Consider the following 22,359-nt stretch of genomic DNA (forward strand, 5'->3'; position numbering starts at 1 on the left):
GAAATATAAACGTAAAAAAACACTAATATTTGCATGTTATGGTTAGAACCGCAACACATAACTTGCACAACAGCCATGTAAAATATAGTTAGATTGTACACCAAATGCAATGCTTGTAAGCCTCAACCCTTGATATGACATATGCAACTAAAATTCTGTAAATACTCTTACAGATATTATTATATACCAGATTTCTTTTAATAATACGAAAGCATAGACTATGAATTTAGTATTTTTTATTGGCTTGAGTATTTATTATTTAAATAAGTTAGGCTGTTATGTGTTGTTACTTATTGGTATAAATATTATGCAGTGATAAACATTGCTATCATTGTGCGAGCTACAGTTTGCATGGCTGTAGTGTGAGTTATGAATTGCAATCATAATCTTAACATGTGTAATTCAGTGCTTCTTCTCTTTGAATTGACAACCATAATTGGAACTTAGTGAATTTCGAAGGTTTTTTAAAAAAAAGAATAATAATCAACGTAATGACTACACTTTAACCTCCTTTTTCATCTCCGTATTTTGGGAGTTTTTTTGATTGTGCCACATTTAACAGTTCCCTGTTCTCAGCCTTCAGCAGGCTCTGCGGCCAAACCACTGTGAGCAGCCAACTCACTGAGAGTGGCGAAACCCTGCAGTAAAGTTAGCATTCTTTTTAACACTGGGAGCCCCACTACTTGATCCAAGGGGCTATATAATTCTCCCCAACCCCCTTAATCTTCCTTTAATTATGTTTTTTTCAGGATGCAGAGACCAAGTCCCCGCAGCCTGTAATGGCAGCAGTCAATACTTTATTGTTTGATTAATAAAAATCATTACAATGGTGAACATGCGAGCAATATAAAACATATATCATGAATAGTTATTAAAATATTTACATTTGTACCATCACTATGGGAATAAAAGATAAAATTCATCAGAAAAACGATTTAAAATCCTAAAAACCTATTGATAAAAGTAGTTGTAAAGCTTAGTTATCCATTCTAGTTTTTCCATCTAATCGAACCACATGCAGACATTTGCTATTAACAAATAACAATTAATAACTTTGAATGTAAAGATGGAGAAGCGCAGGGTCTGTGTTCACAGACTAGGCACGAATCAGGCCTGGCCTTCTTACAATCTAGATTTCATGTTCCTATGCCAGGGTAATTTACTTCCAACACACACGCAAATTCCAGGAGGAGGCAATACGTCATTCCCCTATGAAATGGCAGCAGATGCCTTCAGACACAGAACACTGTGGTTAACTGTCTCATTGGCTCCTCATACAAAACTCACCTACATTTCTTATTGAGGGGCGCTGCTCTAAAAACAGACGCAAGACTTGTTACGCAGTGACTGATACTCCCACACACCGGATTCTTCAAAGCAACATGTATCCGCATTTGAGGTGGTTTTACCCACTAAAGCCCTCAGTAAGAGCGTCAAACAGTGGTAACTCCCTTTATTGGCCCTGCCAAAATTATCGGGCCCCTTGTAAAGAGGCCCTTAATTGAATGTTCACAGCTGACATGCCTTCTACAACAGGGCTGTGTTTAACAATTGCTAAGTCTAGGCGAGCCCTAGTCGCTAGAAGACCAGTGGATTATACACCCACTAGCATCTGTCCTAAACTAAAGGACCTGAGGTATAACTTTCTACGACCATTCTTCAAACTACATGCCGTTCGGACTTGCAGGCAGGCAGTTAAATTGTGCTTTAACACCAGCAACACTAAATTGAATTGCCAGGTCGTGAAGTTCTTTGACCTAACAAGAAAAAGACTTAACAGCGTTTGACGAACATTATATGGTTCTGATGATAATCACGAACTGATCTTAATCAATTTCTTACTTTTAAATTAATCTAACTCGCTAAGTTTAAGTACAAATGTTTTTTTAATTGTACCTACTGGTGCTTTTATAATTTTGTAAAGATTTTAATTAATCATGTACAAATAAACTTTTACTTACTTACTTACTAGGGGGGGTCACTGTATAACTTGCAGGCCCAAGATTCCTTATCAAGGCAGGTAAGCCACTGGTATTGACAACATCTGTACACATCTGTAAAGTTACACAGGGCCACCTCAGCCTTCCGTCTTTCAGATGTCTATAAAATGACTAACACTTGATTGGGACACATTCTAGAAGTGTCAAGAGATGAGTCAATGTGTAGTGTTTGATTTAGAAATGGTTATTGGAATTTGACACTGGTGGATGACAACCCACAGACCTCTCTCACACTTCCAAGTTAGTACTCAGCTGTTTTTCAATGCTGTAACACTGGAGTGCATTCCAGGGGATTTCAGGACAGCGCAGAGATTGCCGGCCCGTTCAGGGAAACCCTACATATCTTGCGAAGCTTAGGAACGAGCTCACCTAGAACTAAGCCTTCCTCCTGCGGCTGCTTCCGTCTGATAGTTACACCGCTCTGCACCGGATTTGTCATGTCACACTCCACAGTCACGGGTAAACAGATACATTAACATAATAAAACACGGACCTGCTCGCAAAGCATATTCAAGGAGCAACGCACTCAGGGCATAGGTTAGAAAGACTCTCAGAGCCCAACTGTAGTCGAGGCGCATTGCAGAGATGCGTGTGTAATTTGCAAGACTCATGCCCGAATCTTGGCATGGCAGATTTAAACATTCATCCTTCCAAAGCTGATAAATGGAGAACGACTGAGCTAGGTATATTTCCAGTTGAACTAGACAGTTCGTGGTGAAAAGTGCACTGTAAAATGGTTAGGTGTACTTTGCTCGATATTGGTTACAGAACCCTTCAAGGCACCCACACATGAAATGAAGCCTGCCTGGCAAGCTCCAGCTCAGAGCCTGTTTGTATACAGTGGCTAGAGCTTTACCGGTTTATAGGTGAGCTGACACTAGACACAGAGCCACCTTCAGATACTAAGGACGCATGCTTCCTCCTCTCAATGTTGCCTGCACAAGGCTAGGACTGTCTCTCTACCTGGAAACCAGGAGAGGCAACAGCTCCCTTACAACCTTACATAGTCCATTCATTTAGTAAGCAGAAGGTCACAATTCAGACTAGGGAAACAGAAAGCACACAGATGTAATGAAGTCTGGGCCATCTACACAAAATACCAGACGGACGACAAGAATGAGGGCTACTGTAGGCCTCTAGACCACAGAGGGAGGCCCCAACCTTAGGGGAGTGGACCATGGCCTATGTATGTCTCTGAGGTGACAAGCCCAAGAGCAATTTCACTGGGTCCTCACAAAATTCTTAAGGCACCCCCAAATCATATGACATTCTGCCACTGGAGGCAAGAGGATTCCGGCCCGTTACCTGCTGTAGACGAGGCAGCCCATCTTATTGATCTCCTTGTCCGACTTGTACCGCCTCAGGTCCTCCCAGGCATCCTTGATGGCGGTGATGGCCAGGATGATGCAGATGGGGATGATGGCCACGGCCGGCTGGAAGGCATTCACCACCGGCACGAAGTTCAGAGCTGCCACCGCCACGAAGTAAAGGTTGGCAAAGCGGTGGAACTGCTCAAAGAGGTTCTTGGGCACAAAGGAGAGCACGGTGTATTTGGTGGTCTTGATCTGATTGGTGGCGTAGTGGCGGTTGGGCTGGTCCTTCCAGTTGAAAGTCTCGTAGGGTAGGTTGGAGGACACCTCTCGCGTCTTGTCTTGAGGTTTCCGTCGCCCTGGGATGGCCCATTTCCAAAATTTACCCATTTTGGCCTGACACCAATGTACTCCTGTCCCCTGATTTTTTTCTGCACGTTCAGTTGGGCCGGATCCCCAGGCGCATGCTGCTCCCTCTAACGCAGGATAAGGGGGCTCTCCTCGAAACAATAGCAAACTGGGAGAAACAAAACTTGACTGGGTCGGACTCCCGCTAAAAGTGCCCTCGCTCACAGCCCGCGCAGCCAGTGCCCGCGTGCTCCAGCTATGTGCGGTCGAGTCTCAAGGTGGAGTCCGTCCTCGGACGTCCGTCGGAGCAGCTTCCTTCGTCCGGGCCCCTGTTGCTGGAGTCCTGTCCTCGGAGGCGGCTTCCTCCCTCCCCTCACTAGCCTCTCAGCCGGACTGCCTCGGCTCACTATCCTCGCAGCTCACCTGTCGCACTTACACGTCACTGCAGCACCTGTAGCATTCCACAAACCTGTTACACACGCGCCAGGAATGGGGCCGCCGGGTCCTAGAGCCGGCCATGTTCGTCGTATGATGATTGGACTAATGAGGGACAGCACATGTCTCTTTCGTGATCCACAGCCTGAGTACAGGATCTGACCGTGCCAGGCACACAATTGTTAAATGACGTACAAACAGATTTGGAGCACGTTGTGCTTCCTGCACAAGTACTAGAATGCACAGACAAGGGCCCAAATGCAAACATACCCGGTTAGAATGTACTGATACATGGAGGGAATGCACGCGTACAAGGCTTCACAGTGGAGAGGCTGCACTGCAATGCATAGAAATATGGCTTGTGCAGAGACACTTAGTCAGAATGCAAACAAATACAAGGTTCGAAGAGGCAGGATTATAAAGCAGAAGCGAGTTAGAATTAACTATACAGGGCCAGATTCCAAAAGATACACGGTTAGCGTGCACAAAGTCATCTAAAACAAAATGTTTTTACGATAAACAAAGTAACACAAGCATTTACAATGCAATGGTTTCGCCTTTGGAAAAGTTAGAGTTATTGGCATTGCTCATGACATTTCTTTTTTTTTTACTTATAAATAAATGGCATTGTTATTTATATTGCCAACAGCTCTCACGGCCCACACAGCTCTCTCAGCCCACACAGCCCACAGCCGACACAGCCCACACAGCTCTCAGCCCAACACAGCCCACACAGCTCTCAGCCCAACACAGCCCACACAGCTCTCAGCCCAACACAGCCCACACAGCTCTCCCTTTAAAAAAATCGATGCTCTGCATACATGTTAAACAATCGTCTTACTCCACCACCATTAAGAACAGGTAGCCCTTTCTCACCGTATCATATATCCATTACTGGATTTTTTTGATAAAGGTCGCATGATCATATCTATGGTCAGATATACTTTTATGTAAAGATATATAAAGAGAAAAGAGTTGTAATGTCGGTGCCCAAGCAACTGATAGCCTGCAGTCTGAATCAAGGGCCTTTGAAATTAAAACACTTATGAAAGTAAGTCCAATATTGCTCTGAGCAAAGTCAAACTCACTTTGTGTATTTTGTAAAGAATGAGTAACAATGGGTCTTGCAGACAACTGAGCATTTGTGTGGCATGTCTAGAGTTGTTATTGCAAATAAGTGTTGCAAGTAGCAATTGATGTGCTTGCTCCTCTCTGGGTGATACCTAAGACAAGTCCCCGGTCAGTAAGCACCAACAGTAACTGACACACAATTGCAAAGGCATCCCTTGTTCAGCCACCCAAACTTGTGAAAATGATTGAATGGCCCACAGGATAGTGTAATCAACAGTAGAAGATGGGTTTTCCATCAGTAGCAAGCTTTGAAAAATCATAAAAACCTTACCAGACCTGCAGGTCTGATTACATGAATAATCTATTCAACCTAACTGTAATGCTCTTGGTCCATAAACTGGTCTCAAATTGTGTGATCTTGGGCAAATATCTTATTTTTACTGAGCCGCCTTGTTCTTCATAGCACATGAGAACACCTTCAAATATGTGCTTTCAATTCAATTCAATTCAAAAAAATCTTTATTTCGGTAAAAGTTTACCATAAAAGACAATTATATAAAAACAATGTGCTTTCAGAATTTCTCTTATTAGAGGCACTCTTTTTTCTTTGATTTAATAGACTACAATTATGTTCCATGTAAAATTTGTACCTAGCCCACCTACAGGGTACACATGACCCCCGACTCGCCTCTTACTTCACTAATTGAAATGTCATCAGGTCGGTGGCAGGAATGATTTTTCAATTTCTGTTTAAAAACTTCTCACTTTAAATAAATATATTACTAAAACACACAGTTTCCCACTGACATGCAGTCTTACAACGTGCTTTCCGAATAGCAGCGCTTCTGCTCCACATACCAGTCATGTGCGCAACTCACACATAGAGTCTTCATCTAGGCGACCAAGGCGGTTAGTGTTTGGGAGCGCACAGGCAGTTGGACTGTCCAAACTGGTTGGAGACAACTATTCAAACATGTTGTAATGGTCCTAGCGGGGCACCATCCGCTTGGCCATGCAGCTCTAGATTTGATGGAATGTTTGTGTGTTAAACAGCCGAGGTTGCAACCTCTATACAGTAAAATTCGAAACATCAAAAGCGAGCATACAAATACATTGCGACCAGCATTTAACAACAATGAGCTGGTAGTATCGAAGAGTTTTTCGCTTTTCTTGACAATGCGAATTTTTGAAGCGTGGTTGTAAAGTTTAAAAGTACAAACACGTGTATGTAAACGTGAATGTTTATCTTATTTTTAAACATTCCGAGATCCCACTTCTCCTGGTCCAACCCCGCTCTTTCGACCTCAAGAAATGTGTATTAACTAAATCTGCGCTAATGCCCTGGGCTGCCCGTATTTCAGCTCTCCCAGTCCGCTGTAATTCCCTGTCTGATAGCCTGAAAGGCCCGCGCCGATTCCAATACACAAACCGCCCAGGGGCTATTACGGGTCCCCGGACTTTTTCCTGTTTGCATGACAAAGACGGAACGGCAAATCCTGCAATTGGGATAGATAATCGCCCCCGTGTCAAATGCTCGCAATCCACATCCTTTCTCTCTCTTCGGAGGGCTCGCTGTCTGTTTGCTCATTCATTTTACTTTACTGGCTCGGGCCTCCAAATCCGTGTTCTCAGTGGGGAAAGAGAAGCCGAATTTCTGTTTGAAAGGACACCATGCGGGGTCTTAAAATAAGTCATGTGTATCCCCCATGCCCCCCTCCTCCGACAGACAGAAACGTAGATTTTAGCCTTTGAAACATACAGGGGAGGCAAACAAGGCAGGTAAACAAAGCAGGGAAGTGAGCCTTCGGCGTCCACCGCCGTCTGGAGGGTCAAAAGGAGGGCTGGTGTGTGTGTGTCTGGGGCACGACACCGGAGCCTGTGAGGAGCACATGTGCACCTCTGTGAAGGAGACACAAAAGGCAATCAGCATACGAAAGAGCGTCTCACGGAGGCCCGTCTGTGCTGATCCAGTAACAGGGACATTGCTATATTGTTCTGAAGGGAAATCTGGATGGACATTTCCGTGCCCACTCGCCCTGTGTAGCTGTAGCCATAATATAAGAATTTCAACAAGTTAGATTTTATATTTACAGCAGTATCTGCTAATTAACCCACAGATTCTAATGAAGGCCTCTGCAGATATAAAAAACAATATCTATACTAATACTTCACGTACCTTCCCTCATCCCCCGGGTCTGCAGGCTCAGGCTCCCGCCCGCCCTCGGCAAGGCGCACCGCAAGACTCGCAAAAGCATCGCAGCCGCCATGCTACTGCTGCTGACATTGACCCGTCTGACAACCGTGCTTCCGCTTCCGCTTCCGGGTAAGTGAGCCGGGAGAGTCACGACACAAACGCTGGGCAAGTCGGGCTTCCCTCCTCCGCTCTGGGGGGGGGGGGGGGGGGGGGGGGGGCGGACGGGAGAGGACGAGGGGGGCGGGAAAGGTCACGGACGTCGGGAGGGGGGCGGGAGAGGACGAGGGAGGCGGGAGAGGGGCAGCTAGTGAGCCGGGAGAGTCACGACACAAACGATGGACTGCTGGGCAAGTCGGGCTTCCCTCCTCCGCTCTGGGGGGGGGGGGGGGCGGACGGGAGAGGACGAGGGGGGCGGGAAAGGTCATGGACGTCGGGAGGGGGGCGGGAGAGGACGAGGGAGGCGGGAGATTATTATAAGGAGACCCGAGCAGCAAGGGAGGTGCCGGCAATGCCGGAACAGACTCGGGGGCGTTCCCGGCGTCGCGTGACGTCGGCAAAAGCCAAAGAATGTCGGGAACGCCCCCATGTCTGGTCCGGCATTGACGGACAGGCCCCTCGTCCAATGGCAAGGCTCCGTTTACGGAGCCAGCCAATCAATGACGAGGGCCGAACAAAAGCCACACTACAGTTCTCAACAGGATTTCGCCTGCGCCGAAAAGATGCGCAGAGCGCATCTTTGGCGAGGCGAAACCTAAAAAAGGAATGCTCTTCATCCCATTGGCGGGCCATGCTGAGCATAGTTCCATTCGAATGGGCTGAAATGCTGCTTTGAAAGCGTTACAATGGAAGGATGCAGGGGTATGGGGGAGAGGCAGGCTCAGATCACTGACACGGGGGTTGAATGCTCCGATTCAGGGTTAGAATGATGCGCGGACTCGAGGACAGAAAGAACAGATTCATTGTTAGCACGCATAGATTGATTGTCAACCTGTAAGTATAAAAGGTAATAAGGACACCGAAGCAGATCTTGAGTGCAGAGATGTTATGTTATGGTATGTTATGTTATGTTATGTTATGTTAAATAGGCTTGTATAGCGCATGGCTGCCCCAGCAACTGGGCGTCCCAGCGCTTGCGGACAACCAGACAGAGAGGCAGGGCACGGGGAGATGAAGGTTAGTGTGCACAAGCAGGACCAGAACGCGCGAACACACGGGTAGAATACACATATATAAAGAGTTGACAAAGACAAATAAAGTACAGAGCACAGACAAAAAGGGGCCTATTACGATGTCAGTTGGACGACACCGTAGCATAGCGGGATGCAATCCGCCCGAGTTCCATACGCATTAGGATGTGACCGCCCTATGGTCCTTCGGAAACATCCACTTTTCCATTGCAGCTTTTGCGGCGGCTGGAAAAAGGGCCGCAGCAATACAAAAAGCGTTGTTTTCAAACAACCAGGCATCAAGCGGTGCCTGCCACACAGTGCATGGATGTTTGGCGGGGCAGCGCAGGTGCCCCCCAGGCCCCATAGCAAAGGCCCGGGAGGAAACTGGGGCCCTGCTAGGGGCCCCCCAAAGTCACTTTCCACCTGCCTTTTCATGGCGGGAAGACCACCATGAAAGGGCAGGCGGAAAGCAAAATTGTAATCCTGACGGCGGAGCTGAGGCTGGCTCCTCGGCCATTTGAGGATTGCATTTCTGATCCTCGTCCGTTGGGCTCTGTGAGCCCATTGGTAGCTGAGTGGAATTCCCCCATGGGTTTCCCTCCGACCGCCAGTATCATAATACGGCGGTCAGACAGAAACCTCTGAAGTCGGTAGGAGAGACTCCGACGAGCTGTCAGATGGCTCTTCGCCCAACAACATAATGAGGCCCAATGTTGGAAAGTATAGGCATATGACTAGCATAACTGGACAGCTACAAGCTTAGCACGCACCCATGCAGGTTTCAAATTCAGTGAAATTCACACACAACGCATAGCTAAGTGTTTAGAACGCACTGATAAAAGATAACCGAACCACTATAGGGCTGAAGCATATGCCTGGCTTATTGAGTGCAGGCATGTGCATTAGAATGCACAGATTATAGCTTGGGAGCACGTTTGGAGAAAAAGGACACATACAGGGTCAGTATGCACACATGATTAGAGTGAATGCACATGGTGTTAGAATACACAGATATAGGCATCAGAGCATTTTAATAGGCAGGATCACATATATGCAGGGCCAGTATGGAGATATGTAATATGAAAACACAGAGTTATCAACAATGTATGGTTAAGGGTTAAATATGCACAGAATACTGGCTCTAGAACACATATATGGGGTAAGACAAAAAAACATCACAGGGTTATGTGTGTGTGCATGTGGGGTCAAAATGTACAGATACTGTCTTCAGAACACATACACAAAGTAAGATCATATACAGCCTTAGTCTGCAAAGACAGGGTTAGTAGAGAATACATGCATAGAGTTAGAATGCAGATATATTGGCTCGCATGTACATACATGGGGTAAACGTACACACAGATATAGGGCTAGAAAGAGTACATGTACATGGATTTGAATGCAAAGGTGCTGATTGGAGATCACATGCATGTGTAAGATGACACATATACAGAGTTAGAATACACCATTATAGTGTTAAAAGTAACATGTGACAAGTCAAAAAGTCTTCTGTGAGTAGGTTTGACTTAATCTGGGCCTTCGTCAGGAGCACGTCACACATGCAAAAACGCTTTGTGGTATTCACACATAAGGAATTTAAATGCATACTTAATACAGGTTTAAAAGGCACACAATGGGGAACAGGAGGAACACTTATGTGTTAATGGGCAAATATATGCAGCAGAGCATACAGACAGAGGGAAAACCGTATAATATAGTAGAGAACATTTAAAGTGTTCAGAACGCAAAGTTGTAGTGGGTTCCTTAGAGAATGCACAAAGATATGGACACAAGTCAAACAAACAGGCACAGGATTAATACACTTGACATAGAAACAACTTGCCGGGGCGCTGTCAGAGTTCATTTGCACCGATGTGCTACATGCAGCATGTTTCATATTGCATATTTGTGAGGGCGGGCTACGTTGTGGTGGGCTTTTATTTTTTATTGTCAGTGTTGCTTGGCAGCAACATAAATCAATATTCACATTTTGTCTGTACAAAGATTAATATTTTCTTCAGGAAACAGCACTGACCACTGCAAAAAAGAATCTGAGCAAAACAATACACCCTTATGAGAAATAATAATGTGGTGTTCCATAAATAGAACCGGAGCTCAAGTGAGACCAAAAGCAAGCCACCATTCGACACATAATGCACTGTCTGCTGCATCCCACAACACGCACACAGCAACAGACTGCGTCTGCAATACACACCTCGAAACCAGGGTGAGACGGCACCAAGGCAAGGCCATACGAATGGCAAAGGGCGTGCAATGGGTATAACCCAGCGCACCATAATGGCCAAAAGCAAAGATACAGAGCTTGAAGATGAAATATTAAAGTGCATGTACCCCACCACACAGCATCTGTTTGCTTCTGAGAACTGCACTACTCTTCAATTAAAAATATCGAAAAATTGCTGAGAGTTGCGGTACGCTTCCTCATGAAGTCTTCGTACTCAATAATGTCTCATTTTAAAGCACTTGTTGCAAAACACAGAACAGAATTAAAACACTTAGCCATGCTGGAATACACAAGTCTAGGGTTATAGGACACAGACACGGAAATAAATCACCTGAAGCAGACTATAACACAAACCCTTATTTCACCAGAAGCAAAGTACTGAGAACAATGGAAAGATGGGCACCTTTTTAAAAACACGTTTTGTGGCAGCCGGGGAGTGGCAGCTATGAGGGGGGTAAAGTGATAGAAAAAAATGCAAAGGCAGCAGTGCAACTGTGGAGGCTGCCAGAGTGCTCAGGAGAAACGAAGGCACTTCCCAACAGTGGTTCAATACTTTGGATGGTGAAGTCCCAGGACTTTCAATAGTCACAGTTACTCTGGAACCGTGTGTACCTGCACTTTTATATTTCCATTTAAATGACTGTCTGTCCTAAAATCCCTTCCTTGAAATCCCCACTCAGCCCCCACATTAAGTCCTATTTAGTCTTGGTCAATGTTTCCCTTCAACGCCACCCAGAACCCCATGAAAAACGCCCCACATTAAAGCCCCCTTCTTCATGCAAACTGCAGCTCTCTGCTAGGGCGGCCACCTGTCCTTTTTTACCGGCCCGTCTAGTGCCAAAGTCAAACTGATAAAAAAATACTTGTAAACAGTGAAATCAGGTATTTTTTCCTTTCTGCAACATAACTATAAAACAACAAGCACATAAAAAAGGTTCTAATAAGCATGCAAGAACTGTCTGACTCGTTTTATTAGGCTTATGAAAGCAAACAGAGGAAACTGCTCTGTATCTAAAAAAAAACCAGACCATTTTGCAGGAATGGTTTTTCTCCTACCAGCTTTTGTGTGGTCCAGGATAGCAAAACCTGAGCAAATGGCCAGTATTTTTTTCTAAGAAGGGTGGCAACACCACACTCTGCACCTTAATACATTGGCCGAATCCCACTAATTCTACATTGTGCTTTATTTTTATTGAAAATCTGAAGTTGGAAAAAGTCGGTGGACACCTCCAAAAGGTAATGCAAAGTATACTTTCTACGCGCAAAGCATCAGCATCCTAAGCAGCCTCACTTTCTCACCCTGTTTCAAATGCTTTTCCAGTGGGCACTGTCTATACATAGAGAATGAGCTAGATGCAATAAAAGCCAAACAGCCGTTTTGAAAATAAGACCAGAATGCACAACAACAGACTACAAATTCACAAAAAAAACAATGCCTGAGTTTTTTTGTGTGGGATTCGGCTGACCCTTGGGGTGTGTGGACTTGTGCCCCTTTCTGCCGCCTCCACCCTCCTACCCCAGGGGGACACAGCCCATAGCTTGAGATCCACTGCATTACAGGAATGTGAGCCTGCATCGTCCCAGACCCACATGGCAACTTGCTTGGCTTTGTGGGGGCATGAGGCTGCCCCTTTCCAGTCTAAAGGGTGTCAAAGGTCTGTCCTCACGATGCCCCGTGACACACTGCATTGTTTTATTGGCTTCCTTGGCGTTCTGTTAACAAAATGAATGCTAAGAAACCGCAGGGCGCTTGTATTGATGTTCATAGTTACCAAATATTAGCTAAGTCTAGAAATGTTATTAAATATCTATGTGCAAATGTACGAAAATATGGGCCTAACATTATGTATCACTGTATGTTTTCAGAGTAGAATAACTGAATCGTGAACGAGTCCTTGAAGAAGGTGCAAAATAAAGAGGCACCGAAACGCCGCGTCGACACTTTTTCGTTCCTATGTCCCAGTAATTTTTAACAAAAACCATTGTATAATTGACAGTATGATGTTTTAATAATAATTGTTTTAAAATGATGAATGTTTTTTGCGTTTGTAAAAACCTAGAATAAATTTGTAATTTTGTAAATGTTGTGACTTATTATAAATTGTTTGCATTATGTTTTTTAAATAAATAATTGATCAATATTTTTATACAACAACACTATTGTTTCATGTTTTTGCTGATACTTGTGGGCACCATTTTCATTGAAGTGTAAATTTGGTAACTACTGTAACACTACAAACCCCCTTGCTCCTCTAGGGAAGACCCCTTGACTAATTAAAGATTTGATAAATAGTGAATCCAGGAGAAGGAACTCTGAATTTTTGCTATTGTTGACCCAATCCTTTTCCTGATAGAAAGGGTAGCTCCCAGACAACCTATTTTGTTTTATTGGCTGCCATCCATCACCCTGATCCCAAGACCATTTAACTTTCTTACTAGCGCTTACGGTTTAGGGGATACAGGTGTTTGAAATTAAGGTTGAACTCTGACTGTATGTTCTAGCTCCCCAGTACTACATTTTTATTTATTTATTTATATATTTATATCGCTCGCTACTACCCAAGGGCGTCTAGGCGCTGGTGAGGTTGAGGGTCTGATGGGTGCCCCTGGTCCTGTGGGTTCTCCTGCCAATCATATATCAGCTCTGACCAGTCAATTTCAATATGCACTTCCTAAAACGTTGGTACCCCTAGTGGGCGTACTTTGGGTGCAAACCGAAGCTCAACACCTGTGGTGCAGCTGAGCTAAACGGTGTGTGCAAGACCAGCTTGGCCCTCAATTGGACTCCCCATGAACTTTATGTCATTGCGAATGTCAACTACCAGACCTTCAGGAGCACTAAATGGAAAGACCTAGCAAACTGTCCTGCTGGGACAAGAACGTCTCACTATACACATCAGTTGGTATTCCTGATAATTATGGGTGGCAGCATTTTGGGTTTTATCGTACTCATAAATTCTTTATTGATAAAAATATCAGTAGAAATGGATCAATAAGGAATTAAAATCAGATGACGACTCAAGTTTCTCAGTCTATGTTTCTTGTTGACTGCCATTCTCCAATAATGCTGTTACAACTTTCATAAATTTCATAAAGCGAGCAGCTAATTGTATAGAGTCTTCTCTCGGGCATACTTCTACAGCTCTTTGGCAAGTCCAGATGTTTAAAATACCCCAGATCAGTCAAAGCCAATAGTAGCTCAGCCGGTTCAAAACTCTGCAGATGCAGAGCACGTGGGTCAACGTTTCCTCCTCACTGGGCACAGGCGACATTGCTTGTCCTTCGCATTGCTGTTTTACTCAGTTCTTAGTTGCCATGCTCACAGCCAACAGGTTGCCCAACTTTTGCATCCAGGGCCATTGAGAAGGCAGATGTATCATAGCCAACTTGATACAATGTAGCAGCTTGCCTGGCACCTCTGTCCCACTAACTGGTTGTAGTAAGCTGGGGAGCTAGTTAACATGGGAGTTCACAAAGTTTGGAGATGACGCCTAAACCTTTCCCAATAGCATAATATCGACTACAGGACTGATTATGTTACTATGTTTGGTGTCCCATCTCCTCCCCAAATGCTGCTACGACCTTCTGTGCTCTTAATTATAATGTTAAAAGTCTCAGGTTCGTGAATATAAATAAAACATTTTCAAAGACACCTCTTTGTCTTGATATTCAATTTATGACATGTAGCGACTTGTAAAATTCAGTGTCTGAGTTCCGAGCCATCTGCCACCTCCAGGAGCACAACTTGACTGCTCATAGTCACTAGCCTTGTACGATCGTACATATTGATCCAATCAGGAATCCCGAGTACTTGAGCCCGTGCGGCACTTGTTGAACCACAATGGATGCTGTCCAGCTACCGCTCATTACTTCAAGCTGATGAGTGCTACAGGCTGGGAAGTTCTGGCTCTTATTAAAAGTGTGGCATCAATTGGAAGCAGAGTGTCAATAAAATTAGAGCAGCCCCTACTGGGAAGTGCTAGCGTTGCCCATTGAAGGTCAAACAAAGCCTAATGTGAAGTGATACTAGTGTGCTACTAAAGTTATAGCAGACACTGCTGAGAAATGTTGTCACATGCTATTACACACAGGGTAGTGCCTCCTCAGACGTGCTGGCCAATCCCACCAAAGCATAGCAGTCCTGCTAAGGGCAATGGTGCTACCCATTTTAAACTAAGTACTGCTTCTGCTATCCAACTGGTAGCCATCAGCTCTGCTAAGACGTGCTGGTACAAGACTAAAAAGGTGTGGATACTCCGGTCGGGGCACTAGTGGTGCCAATTAAAAACGTCAGAAATGATACGACAAATCTAATGACGTATATCAGATCTACGGAGATGGGCCAACATTGCCCCGTTAAAGTATTGGACCCTCGCCCTGATCACCAGAGCCGCCAATATAAAAGCAAGCAATGCTGATATTCAGCAGCTGCTTATGCCAAGTGCTGATCAAAATCTGTTTCAGTGCCCGTATTAAACCAAGCATTAGCAAAGCCAACTGGTCTGGGTTTAATATGCAACACATGCAGTGCGAACACGTTTGAGCAAGACCCACCGGGAGTGGGGACATGCAGAAGTGAAAAGATATGGAATTCATTTTAAATGAGTCCCTCATGCAGGTCAATGCCAGCATTCGAGTGAAGGAGGCAGGCCACTCACAAACTCCCAATAATGTTAAATAACAGATGAAAACTTGACTGGAGTGGGAGAAGGTGCGATTGGTGGAAGTCCCAAGGCGATACCTGAAAAAGGCTGGTGAAAGAAAGCCAATGGCTACAAAGGACAGACAAACTATATAAAACCCAGACCTAAAGAACGTTTAGTCTCCATATCCTCTGTATCTCCACGTTTGCAAATATACATTTTAATTCCCTTCCCTCTGCACATGACAAGAGGCCATCATTATCACTGTCCGTTTGTTGTACAATACTTACAGTGTTGTTAACATCTGCCCCCCGCCCCACCCTCCTTTCGTCCTGCTGGTGACCTTCAGATGATAGAGACATCATTCACTCTGTGAGTCATTCAGCAGCATTACAGGTGAAAACAACTGCATATTTTAACTTCCTTATTACGAAGGACTGTGGAACTCGGATTCAGTGACTCCACATCAGGATTGGTGCTGTAATATTTTATTGCTCTCATGTGTAATATTTTATTGCTCCCATGTCAAAGAAACGTGCCCAAAGGTTCCACACCCATGTTACCTGTTTAATTGTCAGTGGCGGCGCAGCTGCCCTTCCTGGAAAAAAAACGTTACTTTGTGTCACAGACAAAACCTTCTCGAAGAAGAACATACACCCCACAGAGAGATCAGCATTTTAATACAAAAAAGCATTGCTATATAAACAGCCACTTTGAATGAAGGATTTCATTGGGTGATGATGAATTTCAAGGTGGCACTACACAAGGGTGGTCACTGCCTTTTCCACAGTACTGTTTTCTTAGCTAACGTGGCTATCCATGAGTGTTTTTAAAGCTAACATGTGTCCAAACAACTAAAGCTTCCTTCTATGCAAGCAGCCATATAAATTACAAATGAGCACATGTGCCCCCAATACACAAACACAGAAAGACAAAGAAAGTTGTTGATAGATGGTTTGAAGACAACTAGAATAAACTAAGAATCGTCTCAATGTGCAAATACAAGTTAGTAAAATTCGAAAAAACGAGTAAAATTACCTTAAAATGGTCTCGGTATATATTATCTGGGAATATGTATCTAATTTGGCACTAAGATGTGTGTGGCCAGAATACAGATGGAGGCATCGCAGTAGAACCACTGACTAATCACCCATCATAGCTACAGTAGCTTTGACCAAGACTGTACTGTTTGTTTGCCTGCTACCTTTACTCCAAAGGACATCAGGCATCATAGGTGCTTGTTTCCCTTAAGGAAATACACAATGTGGAAGAGGTGTGGAGCAGCGGCCACAGTGGCTGACTCCAGAGCGCGGGGCTTGCGGCTCAATCCCTGGTGCCGGCAGCAGTTCGGCTCAGCATCATGTGACTCTGGGCAATAGCTCACTTACTCTCCCCAATGGCCCGCAGCGGGCTTGAGACCCTTAGGGGTGATTCGTTTGTGCTTTACAAATATCAGATTTATTTAATGTCCTCGTTAAGCTCAGTGTAAGTTAATAACAGAACTACAGTAGTGGGGTTTCAACATATCAAGCTTGAGCTGCAGTTCTAGGCGGTACAGTGGAGAAATGATACTTCCATATAAGAGACCCAGACTCTTTTTACAGTGGTTGCTCCAAGCGTTTTTTGGAATTTTTGTTCAGAGACTGTTGAAAGACTTTTTAGACTAACTTCCCTTTCCAGAGTATACAATGGGTTCATAAGATTAACAAGCATTTACAATGCAACGGTTTCGCCTTTGCAAAAGTTAGAGCTATTGTCATTGCTCATGACATTATTTTATTATTATTTTTTTGTAAAAACATAAATAAATGGCATTGTCATTTACAATGCCAATAGCAGGGCAGGAGAGCAAGCACAAGCAACGAGGGGGCAGGACAGCAAGCACAAGCAATGATTAGGGGGGAAGGGCAGCAAGCACGAACAACGGGGGGCAGGTTAGCAAGCACAAGCAACGGCAGGACAGCAAGGGGGGCAGGACAGCGAGCACAAGCAACCGGGGACAGGAGAACAAGCACTGAGGGGGAGGACAGCAAGCACAAGCAACGGGGGTCAGGGGAGCAAGCACAAGCAATGGCAAGACAGCAAGGGGGTAAGGACAGCGAGCACAAGCAACGGGGGTCAGGGGAGCAAGCACAAGCAACGAGGGGGGAGGACAGCAAGGTGGGGACAGGACAGCAAGCACAAGCAACGGGGGTCAGGGGAGCAAGCACAAGCAACGAAGGGGGAGAACAGCAAGGGGGGGCAGGACAGCAAGCACAAGCAACGGGGGGGGCAGGACAGCAAGCACAAGCAACGAGGGGGGGCAGGACAGCAAGCACAAGCAACTTTCTGTGGACCTGTGAGATTGTCAGGTGGACAGGGTCATTGTCTCCTTTGGCCACTTTCATATGTCCCTCTCCCACACAGGCTCGCGTGCTTCGGGGGTGGAGTGTGCACATCTCTTGGTGTGGCACCTGGTCAAGGGGCTGAGCGCCGCAGCGCCGCTGGCAGAAGCCCAGAGGCTCCTCTGGGACCCACCTGTGACCTGTAGGTGGCGCTCTGGAACAATCCATCGTAAAAAGTATTTTTCTGCTCATGACGCGCGGCTCCTTCCCACTTTCCTGCAGGTCTTGAGGCTGCTCTACTCATGTCACACTGCTCTTTGGCTCCCGCACTTCAACTTCTCCCTGCACTCAACTCGTGGGGTGCCCGGTTATTTTTCTTGTTTTATTTCCATATCAGTGATCGGACAGGCGAGTAAACCGCACTGCTGGAGTCACATGCAACAAGGCAGGGGAGGGAGCTAACCGACCCCAGACTCATTCTATCAGCCTCGGAAGAGTGAAAGGCCGCGCTGACCGTGCTTCGACGTCACTAGCCGACCACAGCAAAGCATTAGCCCACGGAGCTACCTTAGCAGATGTTGGCGTATGCCCCGCCGCTGTTAATCGTGAACTCGAGTTCTACTCTGGGGTTGGTGCACGGGCCATGCATAAGGCTCAGTGAGTCTCTTCTGGGACACGGAGGCGAACATGGGGGAGGTTGGCCCCATGGGTCGGCGTCCATCCGGTGCACAGCTGGTTGCTCATCTGCCGCCTGTCGCGCTCTAACTGTGATACATCTCACCTGTAATCGATATAAATGTGTGTGGCACCCGCAGAATAAGAGCACTCTGAGATTGTTGTGACATAGCTCAGTGAGCTGAGCGCCAGGTTCAGAGATCTCACCCTAACCAGCTTGTCAGATTTCAAATCCCTGCGGCACTGACTCAGCCTTTAATCATTCAGACATCAGGCTGGCTAATAATGCTCTTTATTCACACAAGGCAGAAGCCAGTGGTGGGCACCATCAGAGGCAGGCGTGGCGGTACCAGGTGCTGGCCCAGCAGTTGTCACACAGACTAGTGATATAAATGGGCCCATATGGTCGCCTTTCTTCCAGCCCCGCCTCACTACAGATTGCGGGGCGCCGCCATGTTGGATAAGAGAGCTACAGCTGCTGGGCGGGGGGGGGTGGGGGGGCTTTCCTGGCAGGCCGGGGGATGGGGCTGACAAACATGATGGGTAGGTGGAGTGTGGTGAAATCGGAACTCGCGGGCTTGCCTGGTTATTTTTCTTGTTTTATTTCCATGTCAGTGATCGGACAGACGTGTGAACCGCACTGCTAGGGTCAAATGCAACAAGGCAGGGGAGGGAACCGACTCCAAACTCATTCTATCAGCCTCGGAAGAGTGAAATGCCGCGTTTGCCTGTCTTTCGATGTCACTAGAACTAACCGAACCCAGACTCATTCTATCAGCCTCAGAAGAGTGAAATGCCGCGTTTGCCCGTCTTTCAACGTCACTACCCGACCTCAGCAAAGCATTAGCCCACGGAGCTACCTTAGCAGATGTTGGCGTGAGTCTCTTCTGGGACACGGAGGCGAACATGGGGGAGGTGGGCCCCACGGGTCGGTGTCCATCCGGTGCACAGCTGTTTGCTCATCTTCCGCTTTGTCGCGCTCTAACTGTGATACATCTCACCTGACTGCGGAGCTTCACAAGTAAGCTACTGCCCGGGCGCCATCTTCGGAGGAATGACAAAAACAAACCTCTGAGGAAAAGAAAAATTAACCACCGCCATAATGACGTTCACAGCGGGGCGGAGAGCGAAAAAAATCACCGGAACACCCACGAATCTGCTCCGGCAATGACGGACAGATCTATCTTCCAATGGCTTGCCTCCATTTATGGAGCTAGCCAATGGAAGAGCAGGCGGGACAAAGCCCCCGTACTGTTCTAACATAAGATTTCGCCTGCGGGAATGCTGCTGCGTAGCGGACGCCAGGCGAAACCTAAAAAGGCTATCAAGGGCTGAGAAACAAAGCGAGCTCTTCATTCATCGTACATCTCTAACAATCACCAACAATAGCATCAAAGAATGTTGGTTTGTTTGATTATGTCTACTTGGGTTTTAAGCCCTCCTATGACATCATCCCTGGATTGCCTCTTTAAAGGGACAGTCTCACCTCATTTTCAGGCATGCTGTGTATGGCACTTTCCCCATCCATGGCCAACATATTGTAGTTGACTCTTACTGTAAGGATCTTAAGGTCAGCTTTCTTAAGCCAATGGCGGTTTTTGCACCAGCATTGGCTTGAGACATTTCAGTCTCTTTGTTTCTGTACTGGCTGGTTTTGGTGTGCTCTTCCTCCTCAATTACAATGTACGAGGAACAAATTTAGACCCGAGTTCAGTCAGCGAGTGGTCCGGTAGCACTGGAGAGCGAGTGTTGACAAAAGCATCCCCAAAAAAACACAATTGAAAAGAGGGTTGCTTTATTTCCGGTAGCAGCCATTTTCAGATGTTTTTATGTGAGGTCACTCCTCATTGACAAAACTAATAGCATGCCACACAAACATAAACCTATAGACTTCGCCAATGCTTGTTTAACTGGCACACATTACAATGAGCTGAATGGTGTTAAAGTATCTCCACAAAGTTCAAACAAACGTTCACATGGAACTCATGTATAAAGTATAAGAGGCAGCAAAATAACTGTCATGATTTAATATACAAATGAATCTAAAGAAAACCAGCATGTGAGGATTATCAATTAGTTTGAGTTAAACTTATTTTATTTATTTATTTATTTATTTGTTATTGTAAACAAGAAATTGCAATTCAATGAGCAGAGTTCCAAAATCAGTGACAAATGCACAATAACCCAAATGAAAAACCATAACCAGGCAAATGTTGTGGGAAAAGTGCATGTAGTACATGTACAATGGCAATAACAGACAGCCATATACAGAATTGGCTTCTGGAAAATACATTAACACTAAGAAAGGCTCAGTTAGTGTTATTTCAAAGAATGGTCTGTCTGTGGAGATGCCAATGGCGTTTCGGCCCTGTGGAAGTAAATCAGAGTCTCTTCAGGACTGGCCATGGCCTGGGAATTTAAGGATGAAATAGCAGAGTTAGTGCTACGGGAAATCTAGGGAGGCTCGAGAGGGGAATAACAATGAAATGGACATACTAGTTTACTTGCTAAATACAAGATTATCAGGGAAGTTGGCCCCATTGTCTAAATGATGGCGGAATGAGGAAAAAAAAGTTCATAAGAAGCCGGCGATGCCTTTGCAAAACGCATGCAAGCTCCTTGGGAGTACCGGCTTATTGTTCTGTGATGACAAGAGCAAGAAGTGATGGAAGGAATGGTTGAGTTAATCACAGCCAGTGGGGATTAGTTTTGGGTTGCCTTCCAGTCCATTCTTCTTCTTCTTTGTGTACTGCTTCACGATAGACAGGGACCGAGTGACCGACCATATGATAGTGGCCTTGTCTCACGTCCTGTCCTCCCAAAAGCAAGGTTACAGCCCTTGAAAGACCCTTACAGTGTCCTATCACATGACTCTGCTTCAAAGTCTAGCAGTGCTTTGAAACGTGGGCACCTTCCTTCCTGCACAATAGAGAGCAGCAGAGGGGGCGGTACTTCCTCCTCACTCCTACACTGTTGAAAGCACATGCAGCGTGAAAATGGTCGGAGTTGCCATAGGCAGGTAAACAATGGCGGAACACACAACACTTCCGTGTGTGTCAGAAACTTCAAGGATAATTATATTGTCTTCAGTAGAGCAGACATCTGCACAATGGTTCCAGGGAGACTGCGTGGGGTTCCAGTGAGGTGAGACATCCCACAGTAGGCCACGCAGGAGAGTTTTGAATACTTTGCTGGATTCCGAAAAACTTTGGTGTTGCCACAACAAACAAGCATAATAATTATTCTTTTTGTAGTCCACAACCCAGGTCCAAATTATGGCTCTAAAGACATATTTTCTCACGCTCTTGAAGAATGACATTGGTTGCATGCAGGACCATATATTAATGCATTTTTTTGCACACTATAGATTTTCCTGCTTTGAATTTAGTCTTGAAAGTGATTAAAACAATCTGTAATCTTATAGTAACTCGATCATACACTAGGAGTATGATGGCATTAGATAATACCAAAGTAAAATGTCTGAAAATGTCATGATATTTGTGGCATGCCTAACAGCCATACTCCACTCTTCATTTCTTGCACTAATTAATTAAGAAATATCATTCAAGATTTTTATTTTTACTTTTCAAAAAGTCTATCGTCTGACAAACAATATAAATTGAAATTGATTCCTACACATCTACCCTATATGAGACAAGTATTTTGATTTCAATCTTTTAGTCAGATGTAAATAACAATGAGTTTTTTAAAATAAAGTTATAGCCTTAGAATTAAGACTGCACCTTAAAACAGTTTGGAGCGAAAAATAGTATATGAGCTGAATTCATATTGTCTGGACCGCTGCTGATGCGCTGTCAGTTTGAAAGTGTGGGTGGGGCCACTTGGAAGTAATATGGAGTAGGACTTGTAACCGCAAAAGAAAGGGTGCACAAAGTTTTTCTTCTATGCTGACAAAGTTTAGGCAAGCTCATCTTTCAATTTTTT

General features: G+C 45.3%; 1 protein-coding gene across 3 annotated transcripts in view; it reads right to left on the reverse strand.

Moving 5' to 3' along the window:
• Window positions 1–22,359, reverse strand: part of ATP10B (ATPase phospholipid transporting 10B (putative)) — a 546,723-nt gene that overhangs the window by 134,530 nt on the left and 389,834 nt on the right. Inside the window, exon 1 of one of the 3 annotated variants that reach the window (XM_086931396.1) lies at window positions 3,306–4,083. The exons of the other annotated variants lie outside the window; for them this stretch is intronic. Within the exon in view, the coding sequence (XP_086787522.1) occupies window positions 3,306–3,700 (395 nt within the window). The 5' untranslated portion in view covers window positions 3,701–4,083. Of the gene's footprint in view, window positions 1–3,305; window positions 4,084–22,359 lie in introns of those variants that run through there. 3 annotated transcript variants of the gene reach the window in all.

The sequence above is a fragment of the Lissotriton vulgaris genome, chromosome 7, assembly GCF_964263255.1.
Source record: "Lissotriton vulgaris chromosome 7, aLisVul1.2, whole genome shotgun sequence".
NCBI classification, from domain to species: Eukaryota; Metazoa; Chordata; class Amphibia; order Caudata; family Salamandridae; genus Lissotriton; species Lissotriton vulgaris.